Below are 12129 nucleotides of genomic sequence, written 5' to 3'. Positions count from 1 at the left end.
ATACGGTTGTACGTGTTAAGCAGAAAGTGCTTGCCCACAAAAGAAAAATGCTCAACATCTGAATGTTAACTTCGTACGGTCCTGGGGTGGAAGATCAGGCTGAAGTGATAGCATTATCTAGCTCCCTCACAGTAAAGATGGCATCATAGTATTCACGATTCTGAGAGGAGAAGAGTACTACCCAAGCCGCCTCTGCCTGTTTCTGATGGAGGAAGACAGGGTGGTAGTGGGAGGAGCTCAAAATCTCCGCAAAATGGTAGCCCAAAGTGTTGGAGATAGCAATAGGGTCCACGGTGACATTGTCTGTGAGTGTCAGGCCAGAAATTGGGGAATGGATTTTGGTCCCAGAGAGCCATCGGAGGTTGGTCCAAATGACAGAAGAGGGAGTGGAACTATTAAAAGAACTAGTGAACGAAATCCAGCTAGCTTCTTTGCTGTACTAAAGAACACGACGATTCTGTGCACGCATCTGTTTATAATTAATGTAGTTCGCCATTGTAGGATGACAATTAAAAATGCAGAGAGCACGTCTACACATGCAAATTGCATTGTGGCATGCCTCAGTCTGCCAAGAAACCAGGACACGGCATGGTAAAGAGGAAGTGCGAGAAATGGAACATTCTGCGGCGGTAAGGATAATGTTTGTAAGATATTCCACCTGGTCATCACAACAGGGGAAATAATGTTTGTCAAAGGTTGCCAGGGAGCAGTAAAGCCTCCCGTCGGCCTTAGTAAGCTGCCACTTGGGTGTGCACAGAGGTGGAGTAGGAGTCCGCAGACAGCACACGGGAAATGGTCACTTGAGTATGTGTCAGAGAGAAGAGACCATTCTAGACGATGGGCAAACTGGGCAGTGCAGAATATTAGGTCCAAATGGGAATAGGTGTGCGTGGAGTCTGAAAGGAAAGTGGGTGCTCCTGCGTTAAGGCAGAATAGGTTAAGCTGACTAAGAAAGCCAAGAGGGCACCTCTGTGACAGGTTCTGGGAGAACCCCAAAGGGGATGGTGCGCATTAAAGTCACCAAGCAACAGAAAGGGGTGAGGCGGCTGCCCAATAAGCTGGAGGAAGTCTGCCCTGAAGACATCGTATGATAGAGGGATGTAAATGGTACAAAGGGGAAAAGTCATGGGAGGAATGAAAAGGCAAACTGCAGCAGCTTGAAGGTGGGTAGTCATGGAGATGGGTTGACTATTGTCATCATCCTGTATATCCTGTATGAGCAGCATGACTCACCCATGAGGTGGAATGCCGACCTCAGTGGGAACTTCAAAATGCACTGGGAAGAAATGCGAGAGCTCAAATCAGTTGTGAGGACGCAATTTTGTTTCCTGAAGGCAGAGAACAAGTAGATACTGTGATTCTAAGAGCAGCCATAAATCCTCTTTATTGGTTCGAAGGCCGCAAATGTTCCATTGGAGGTGAATCACGAAGGGAAGCTTGGACGATCTCCTATTGGCCCTCTTGCCGTGAGATGATTTTCGCTGGATTCCACATCGGGCACAATCTTCAGTTATTGCCATTTATTAAGTGGTGCTCCTCCATCACTTTGTGCATATTGCACCAGACTTTTGATTGTCTGTCTTTGCCAGACAGAATGCCCTTGTTTTTAACCACTTACATTTTGGTTTGTGTTAGCGGTTTGAGTTATCAGCCATTTTTGTGAATTACACATGGGCTCCAACTGCATTTTACTTTTTATCCGTTGAAGCAATACGGCGAAGGCCATTTACTTTTCAGTTCTGGACCTCCATTTGTCACCCCGGCGGCTCCCGAGTGGCAGCCTTCAAAGACTCGCTGCTACAGGGCACAGAGGCAGGAGGATCCTGCTCTATGAGGTCTACAGAAGCATTGGCAGTTTCTTCTGTCGCCTGCAGAGTCCAGGGCAGAAAAACAGTTGGTGGTGCGCACCGGCGACACAGAGGTTAGCCAGGCAAGGGTATCACTTTGTGACACTGTCGAAGAGGATTTTCGAATCGGCAAAGGAGAGGACCATTTGCCTTTGTTTGACTTCTTTGACCCTTTCCAGTTAGCAGAGGAAGACCCAAGTGTTGGTTGGCTGGAGGGACACAGGAAGTCTTCACGGGAGTCTTCTGTCCTTTCCATCCTGCCAGCTTTGTAGCTAGTGGCTTCGTCCCCTTGAAGTGAGAGTTTAACAGCTGGTTGCATAGCTGGAAGAGGAAACGGGGGCACTAACATGATGCTGGGTGATTTCACAACCACGGTGCTAAATTTGAGGTCGCATGTCTGCACGGCCACGTCCTTCGTAGAGCGGGCTGCAGCAGGAACAGTACTGTAGGTGCCAGATGTTAGAACACAGGGTTTCCAATTAGCCAAAAACTTGCGAGCAACCAGGCAAGGCACTTTTTCCTTCACCCGGATCTCCTGGACAGGCCACTCCTCGAGGTACACGGGACAATCGCAGGAGGCAGCGGCATGGCCGCCATTGACTTGATGCAGCAGGGAGACGGAGGCAGACAATTTCCCTGGTGAACATCCCTATCTCAGGTTACACATTTGGCTGGGTGTTGACAGGACTCTTGCATGTAGTTGTAACGATGATACTGCTAGCAGCACATTGGGTTCAGACTATACAGTCTGACTGAGATAACTTCATACTCTGCTTTGATCTTTGACAGAAGTACCACTCTACCAAAAATGAGAAAGAGTGTGTGTGTGTGTGTGTGTGTGTGTGTGTGTGTGTGTGTGTGTGTGTGACATGTTTGGATTTCTGCCTCGGTCAGACAATCGAGCAGTGTGGTGTAAATAACATCATGGGAAGAAATCAGCGTTCTATGGGCCTCGACACGAACAGGATAACCATGGAGGAACGAAGCTGCAAGCAGTTGTTGTGCTTGAGAATCAGAAGTAGTCTCCCAGACCAAAGTGCCATTGTGTAGCAGGATTTCACAGGGCCAGCAATTGCATCAACACCTTTCTGAATAATAAATGCATTTACCAAAGCAAAGGAATGACAGTCTACAGTATGTGAAACCACAAGGAACCCTGGTGCAGCTTTGAATCATTAGCCTCAGTCTGTTTATGTTTCACAGCTGTTAACTGTGATGATGTTTGGTTCAATGTGGGAAAATTCCCCATGACTGCCAGCATTTCCGATGGTGTGCTCCTTCCAACTGGGGGGCCCCTTCAGAGGGGGGGCACACCTGCCTTAGGTGACTGTTCACACCTCTGATCGCACCTCCCGAACACCTGACACAGGGACCAACCATCAATTTGGGAAGGTACCAGCTGAGGCAATCATCCCACCCTGGCCTGACGTATACCAGGGATACGTGCAAACCTTACTTATCAATCCGGGGCTGGAAACTGTGCGTTATCCAGTCACCTGTTACACGTCACACGCATGGGCTGGCCTTCAGGAGGGCCCAGGAGGAAGGATAGGAGAAGGTGATTGAAGAAAGAAAAAAGCAACAGTGGAGAGTATTCTGATACTGACTATCGAAAATGCACAGTACATTTCCAAAAACAGCCCAGACATGTTCTGCAGACAAGGCGAAAAAGAACAGCAAGAGGATAGATTGCAGCATGGGAGGGAAATGATGTTGCAATGGTTGGGGCCCCATAGTAGCCAAGCACGGACCCACCAAAGAGCAACGAGCTCCCTGGAGGGATACAACCCTATTGCACACGATTGACTCCTGCCAGAGTATGAATGGATGGGGAAGCTGTGAAATATGGTTGTTAAGTGCCTCATTGTCTAGAGAACTCTCGAGGGATGGGGGGTAAGCATGAAAAGACTACATATGATCTCCGGATTGGGCACATCAAGTATGGGAGCAATCGCTTTTAAGTGTGTTGAGGAGGAGAGACAAGATGCTATAATTATCATTTATAGGAAAGACAATGCCACCCCTCTCCACACTGTAGTCTTACTTTCTGTGGAGGTTACAACCCCTTAGAGTAGGGGTGTCAGCCTCTTTAAAATGGGTCCCATGTAGATAAAGACACAGGTAAGACCCTGTGCTAAGTATCTTAATTCTTCCATGTTTTCTGAAGTCAGTAATGTTCTACTGAAATATGGTAACAATTTTAACAGTGAGGTTATTCTTTGTCTTTTTGTCTCTGCACTTTTGGTGAGTCTACACTGTTGAGAGGATGAGGGGTTTGTTGGTTTCTTAGAGAAATCTGTAATTCCATAGATTACAAACAGTGCATCATCTGACATATCAGTCAAAATTAATCATTTGTTTTGGAAAACTAAGTTTCACAGTTACACTTTGTTTTATTTTATTTCTACTTCTATTCGTTACCACTAGCTTTGGAGTCGCAGCCCCATTATCAAGCACAATTGCATAAAAATTATACAAAAAAAGTATGTTTCAAAAGTATAAATTTGATTAAATCACACTATGTATATATTAATTAATGTAATGCCCAACAGAAAATTAATCCCTACAAAGCATACAATGTAGTTTCAGTTACAAATAGTTACATAACCTACAAGCAAAGAGCTCTACTACGTTTTAATCTCTGTAGGGATTAATTCCAAAACAAATATGTTATCAGCTACAGATCCACAAATACAGGTCTCCTTCAAAAATAATGGAGAAGATCAAGAAATATAAAGTTAGTATGGTTCCAGCCAGGTTTCCTGGCCCTGTGACTTTCTGCTTTGTGTTTCACATTTGAAACTGGCAGCTTGATAGTTGTAATTTCTTTGTCTTGGTTTTCCACATGTGCTTCTGTGGAAGACAAGTTACTACACAGTTCACTACTGTGTTGTATGTTTGCAGGCTCGAAAAACATGACTGACTTTAACAAAATGGTGTGTTTGCAAAAGCACTCATGAGCACAGTTGCCAGTTCCAGTTTACAGTGTTGTGAGGGTAAAAAGATTTCCTCGTCTCTACTAATTTCTCAGTCTCAGTGGTAATGAGATAGCAAACACCGGTGGATTCCTAACACTTATAAGCTTTATTGCTTTGGCATATAGGATTATGTTCGTACCTTGACAGCCTGGATTTTTTACCTTCAATGAATGTTCGTGACTACAGACTGTGTGATTCCCAGTGCAGTTTATTCGTAATAGTGGTGATGAACAGAATACTCCAAGTTCATTTGCCACATGTAAGCTATGTAATTTAAGGTGGTGTGCCCATAATGTTATCATTTGGAACACTTCAGTGGGTTTAATGTACAATGCCATCTTAAAACACACAAATATAGCATTGTCATATTCTAGTAAGACTAGTGTGTTGGAGTCGCAGCTGTTTTCTCAAGTTACATATTGCGACAATATAACGATCTTCCCAGTTATGTCAACTCTTCAGATATCCATCCCTATTACACCTCCGCATGAGCACAACACCAGAAGCTGAAGATTTTGTGAAGCTCCATACATATTTGTTACTTGCCAAGTAATTTTGCCTTTTGTAATTGAATAACTTGCGAAGAAGCACAAGTTTCTAAGCCACCTTACTGATCTAAGGGTTTCTTCAATACACTGAACATCTTTTTGAATATAAAAGGATGAGATATTTTCAAAAGACCTCACATCACATTTAATATCATGAACATATTCTCATCCCAGACATCACCAGCAAACAATTGTAGCACTTCAACAGCCATCCACTTCACTGCCATATAGCATACATCGATGTTTCTGAAGTTTATATCATCCTCAAACCCGAGTGTTCAAGTGAAGAACTATGCTCCCTATGACACAATGTTTCACCATTGCTCTCCACAATGATTAATGGAGCATTCACAGAGCTTACAGTTACAGAGGATTGGCAGTATTCACAATTACCAAGATCAGCACCCACATGTTGTAAGGCATACTGCTATCTTTGCTGTCATAACTTATTGACACAGTACTCCTTACTTAACAGCTGGCTCCTGGAACTTTTGGAACCAAGAACACTTTCTCTGTGAAAGCACTGTCTTGCTGTATAATGACAATGCCGCAGTGCTAGGAGTCATACACAGTCTTGGCGTGGGGAGTGGAATCAGTGCTGAAGTACTGCACAGAGCTATCATACGCATTAGGAAGTGGAATTAATAGTTAGTAGAAGGAAAGTGTTTCAGTTAATCTGTGTAATGGCACAAGGGATTAATTATGGGGTGTACATATGGATAACGAAAAAAATTTCCCAGATTTTCCAGTTAAAATACATTTTTTCCTTGCTGAAAATACACTATACCCCTAGTGAAAGCAAATTTTTTCTGTGTTAAGTGACAATATACCTTCCCTCATAGCTATAAAACTTATTAACCCTTTGAATGCTGAAGGTTTCATACAACAGCATAGGACTTTCAAACATTATGGAAATGAAACCCAGCAAAAAACAATGTGTTTTGAAAAGATCTTTGATGCTCAGCAATATTTACAATGCATAAATAGGAATTCCACCAACTACACCACAGTAGATTCCGAAGCACTGAAACTGAAACTTTCGTGTGCTTTTGTCAGCTATTATAGCTCATGTCATGTGATCTTGCCAGCCAATGACAGCAGATATTGAGAGCATAGGACACATGCTGTTGTCAGCCAACAGCAATGTCACTGTTAAATAGTGGAAACACACAAAGAGGAAAAGTTAGTGGCTTAAGTTAATATACATACAGCATAGCTACAACAAAAGCTAAGCTTTCACACACAACACTGGTCATTAATTTTTTGAGGGTGTGATTGGGCAGGGTCCTAAGAACACGGCTTAAATTGCAGCAGCTGAATATTTCTCACAAGCCTGATTATAAATTTCACTGCTGTGCACAGGACATTTTGTGGGTTACCTGGCTGAATACATGTTCTGTCGAGCATTTCAACCTTTCCATAGGAAACCCAATTACATGCGCAATTTCTCACGAACTTGCTTCACACTTTTTTAAAAGGATAATTAAACTTTTGTCATCATTATTGCACAATTTGTAATCCATGAAAGAACTAAAATAAATATGAAAAACTAACCTTGAAACTTGACCTTTTCTAGCACGTGGTACCCTTTAAGATATACCAAACACAAATGTGCCAGTAAAATATTAAATAATAGCATATATGATTCATCTTCTGCGCCTGAAATTTTTCTTTGTGGTTGGTTCTCAATGTTAAGTTCTGAATGAGAGTCTAAAGCTCATTGATTTAAGAAACTCATCACACATTCTCACATGTAACGTAATTCATCTTGTATAAAAGGAAATTTACTTTGATAGTAATGCTTCTCAGTCCACTGTTCACAATAGTTTCCTGCAGCAATGTGCAAATGTAGATGTCGCACTCATCAAAACGAGACTCTTGAGAAAGGCGCTTTGAAAGCACAATGTTGTTACAGACACTTGTGTGTGGATTGTGTCACACAGTGTCTTGTTGTTGTAAATGACACATTTTACTTGAAACTAAAGTTTTACTTTTGTGTTATTCTCTCGTTTATGCCTTATTGCTGCAGTATTATTCTGCAGTAGTGGGCTAAAATAAATTTCTTTGTTAGAGCTATCTGTTTTAACTAAAAACTAAAACAATGAAAAATTCCTGGGTTTTTCTAGCTGTCTGGGGCATATACACCCTGAATTATGGTTGATACTGGGTCATGTTTGAGATTCAGTAGTTATTATGGGGGAAACATACTGAGAGTAAAACATATATGAAGAGGCATCCATGATCAGTGATTACTTGTTAAACTAATGTGGAAATGCAACAACAAATGTTACTTCAGTGAGAATATAAAACAAACATAATTGTTAATTACACTGGACAAACTTGGGCATTTTTAGCACAGTGTGCTACATTGAGGAACAATACAGAGTACTTTGAATTGTACTGTTATTACTTCAATTCAACTTCAATATATGAAAAGTGTAAGAGACGCATATTCATAGTAGGCACCTAGTCAGGTTATTTTGATAATCAAGTGTGATTCCATGTAAAGCGCCCATATATTCTAGTCCGATAGCCACAAAATAAACATAAAAAGACATTAATTCAAAGGACTGTGGGGCTTCACAAGGTTCACCACACTTGTATGCAGCCAACAAAGACTGAGCTCTCTGAGGCACCAGCCATTGGCCATGATCCACCATGCAGAAGGGTCATGTGGGTTAGTGAATGCCAGGGATGTAGCTAACAATGTCCACACCCTATTTTCAAAGACATATTATTTCTGATATAAGATGAAAACACACCACACACTTATCTGCCGGATGAAAGATCAATAGTCTTTACTGTGACTATGGCCTATGGCCCTGCCGCAGTGGTAACACCAGTTCCCGCCAGATCACCGAAGTTAAGCACTGTCCGGCTGGGCCAACACTTAGATGGGTGACCATCCAGTCTGCAGAGCGCTGTTGGCAAGCGGAGTGCACTCAGCCCTTGTGAGACAAACTGACAAGCTACTTGACTGAGAAGTACTGGCTCTGGTTTTGTAAACTGACATACAGCCGGGAGAATGGTGTGCTGACCACATGCCCCTCCATATCCGTATCCAGTGATAACTGTGAGCCGAGGATGACACGGCAGCTTGTCGGTACCGATGGGCCTTCATGGCCTGTTCAGACAGAGTTTAGTTTAATTTTTTACTGTGACTATAACCAACGAGCAGGCATCAATGATTAAGTCTAAATGCTTTTACAGGGTTAAATGTGGCTTGTGTGTGGTGGCACATGTGAATATGATACATTTTGTATGTACTTCAGCACTGTTCACTGTTATCACATCAATTAGTTTATATGCAAATGTTGTAATTACACAAGTAACAGCAAATTATTATTTTATTTCATAGAAGAGGCAAGAGACTAGATCCCACTGATTTATAGAACTGCTCCTGTAGCATGGGAAGGAATGGTTCATTACCAGATGTTTCTACTCCTGTCACTATCTACCCAATACCCTGCATACATCCTTTGAATTCTTCAGTGAATTTAGAAATACCTGGTATAAGAGATACTTTGTTATCAAACTTACAATAAAACAGAGTTTCCAATATTTAATCCAGAAGACAAAAGAATGACAGGCAATTCCAGAATGGTTGGCTCTACAAATAATGTACTTACTGCTTTTTTAATTCCATCACAGTCGTGGCAAAATGGTAGGAACCACCATCTGGGAGATCTAACAGAGAGAAATGATCATTTAAAATACTGAAGAATAGATATGTCAACAGTTCATGATAAGAAAGAAACAGAGTAATAAAAAAGGACAGGGTACAAGAAAACTAGAACTTCACTGGGAGTATTTCGGAATTAAAAATGCTTCTTTAGAAATTTCCCATTCACTCCATTTAACAAAAGATTTCTCACTAAAGACTTTATTCAGTAAATGTATGTGATATTCAACTCTCGCACACAGAACTGTAGTTATTGGGATTAGCACAACTCTTCAGCTGATGAACTAGTCACATGAGGACTGTTAAGGAAATGGGTTTCACAAAAATGAATTTACTACTAATACTAGAACAGTGTCACACAGTATCTATACAATATACTTCCTACTCACACAAAAATTATGGAAGAGTTTGGAATATGGATAAATCATACACACGTTATGTAGTATCATGACAATGACAAATATTTTGAGCCATTTTGGTGACTAGTTTCGCTGCATTAATTTAGTACACCATCCGTCTCCCCGCCCACCCCCACGAAAAGGAAACAGCAGCAGCTGTAAAGAACACTTGGGCATGTGAACTAGGTATGATACAGCATCTGAAAACATAATGGCAGCTGTTTCTTCGCATATACAAAAACCTGCCAGTACATTGCTGCTAGTTCAGACATTTCACAGCTTGCCAAAAGCATTTACCCTGTAGCTATTCAGATCACTATCTGAGTGCATTTCTTACAGTGGTGTGCTACAAAGACCATGCCCTATGCATCGCCTGCCATCAGTGACAGAGGCTCATTAACGATAAAAATGTAGTTATTGGCAAGAAGAAAGAAGAGATACGGCATATGCCTTTGAATGCATGACATCCACTCCATGCATACTTTCACTAGTTCTATCTCCTGCTCATAAATATCCAGAGAGATTTTTTAAACAGTTATGTACGTCACAACAAACTTTCCACATTTTAAGTACATCTGAATCAAAAACAGTTGAACAGATAAAGTTACAACCTAACATTGCGAACATAATTTCAGTTTGTTTGTTTTCGGGGGCAAAAACAACTAGGGTCATATGCGCCCTTGTCAAAACTGTAGTACACAAAGACAAAGAGAAGAGCTAAAAATGACTACATGTTAATCCCAATTGATGGAAGAGAAGACAGCTAAAAACAAGGAACTGGAGAAAGGTCTATAAAATATGTCAGAGAAATAGAGGTCCAGAACTAAAAAGTTAAATGGCCTTCGTCGTATTGCTATGACAGATAAAAAGTAAAACACGGTCGACACCCCATGTGTTGTTCACTAAAACAGCTGATAACTCAGAATGCAAACACAAACGAGAAGATAAGCAGTTAAAAAAAGGGTGTTCTGTCAGGAAATTACAGACTGTCAAAGGCTGAGTGCAATGAGCACAAATTGGTGAGGGAGCACCACTTACCAAATGGTGATGACTAAAGACTGCCCGACACGCAACCTAGCTAAAATGATCTCATGGAAAGAGGTCCAAGAAGAGGTCGTCCAAGCCGCTGAGGGGGACTTAATAGCCCAGAGTTTGTTCCCATCTGACAGGCGGCAACACATTGGCCATTGGAGGGAATGTAAGAACTAGTGAGCTGAGGTACGCGAACTGTAGCCTTGGCAGCAGTGGCTCCAGCATGAGTGAGCAAGTGACAGCTTTCCTGGACCCGTTTCACTAAGGGATGGATGGTGTATAGCACACAGAGGCTTTGAAAGGCACAGAAAGAATCAGAGCAGATGACAATAGAAAAGTCTGTGTCGCCGAATGAACTGCATGGCCTGATACAGGGTGAAGAGCTCTGCTGTGAATAATTAGCAGTGTTCCGGAAGCTGATACCAAAAAACGTCTGTGCCAATGACGAAGGCACACTCGACACCATGGTCAGCCTGTGAGCCATCAGTATACACAAAGGTATAATCGTGAAGTTCCATGCAAAGGTCATGAAACAAAGCAATAGAGCGAGGCTGGAATAGTGTCAGGAAGTAAACAAAGGCCAAGCTGAAAACGGGCCACCACACGAAGCCAAGGTGGTGAAGGGTTCACACCCACTGCGAAATTTGCAGGTAACATGAAGTTAAGCTGCTGGAGCAGGAGCCGAAAACCAACTCCAGGAGGTAACAGAGAGATGCACCTCATACATCACCAAAGAAACAGACATAGGATGGGTGGTCGGACATGGCAGACAAAAGGTATACTTATCTGCTGAGGAGAACATCATGCCAGTACAACAGCAGTAATTCAGCAGTTTCTGTATACAGACTCAACTGGCATGCCACAATGGTAGATTGAATTGAGACGGCGTAAGATGGACGGACATACAGACACACAAAAGTTTCAAACGGACAAGGGATCGGTGCAAATGGAAGAGGGTGCGACATTGAGGGATCAGGTGCAGTGGGCGGCTAGGTAAGGTACACGGGAGGACCAATAAAGTTTTTTATCAAGCACAATCCCCAGGAATTTTGCGGTTTTAGCAAATGAAAGAGTAAAAGGCCGAAGATTTAAAGATGGCGAAAGAAACCATTGCGCCACCAGAAATTGAAAAGACCGTTTTGTCAGTGGGAAAGGAAAAGCCATTGTTGATGTGCCACAGTTAAAGACAATCAAGAAATTGCTGAAGATGCTGCTCTCAAGGAGACAAATCCACAGAGAACTGCAACATTTCGCAAAATCATCGACAAAAAGGAAGCCGGAGATGTGTGGCGAGAGAGGGAGCATAATAGGGTTAATGGCTACAGCAAAGAGGATGATGCTCAGGACAGAGCCCTGAGGCACACTGGTTTCCTGGATAAAGGTGTACAACAAAGCAGAACTCACACATACCTTGAAAACTGTGTTTTTAAAAACTACTGGAGGAAATGGGACAGGCAGCCTCTGAACCAACCCCCCTCCCCCCCCCCTCCCCCACATGTAGAGAATACATGCTCCCCAGCATGTGTCTTAGTCTTTCTCCAAATCAAAAAACATGGCCACAGTCTAGTATTTCCACAGAAAACCGTTCACGATATGGGTTGACAAAGTGACGAGATGGTGAACAACGGCACACTCAAAATCCAC

The 12129-nt window shown here is 42.3% G+C and overlaps 1 protein-coding gene across 2 annotated transcripts in view; it reads right to left on the bottom strand.

The window, feature by feature from the left end:
* Positions 1–12129, bottom strand: part of LOC126412654 (lipoyl synthase, mitochondrial) — a 115180-nt gene that overhangs the window by 72611 nt on the left and 30440 nt on the right. For both annotated transcript variants that reach the window (XM_050082353.1, XM_050082354.1), the window contains exon 4: positions 9003–9060. In XM_050082353.1, the coding sequence (XP_049938310.1) occupies positions 9003–9060 (58 nt within the window). The remainder of the gene's footprint in view (positions 1–9002; positions 9061–12129) is intronic.

Source organism: Schistocerca serialis, chromosome 7, assembly GCF_023864345.2.
Source record: "Schistocerca serialis cubense isolate TAMUIC-IGC-003099 chromosome 7, iqSchSeri2.2, whole genome shotgun sequence".
NCBI lineage: Eukaryota > Metazoa > Arthropoda > Insecta > Orthoptera > Acrididae > Schistocerca > Schistocerca serialis.
Note: the sequence above shows the minus strand (reverse complement) of the source record. Positions and strands in the feature narration are given on the sequence as shown.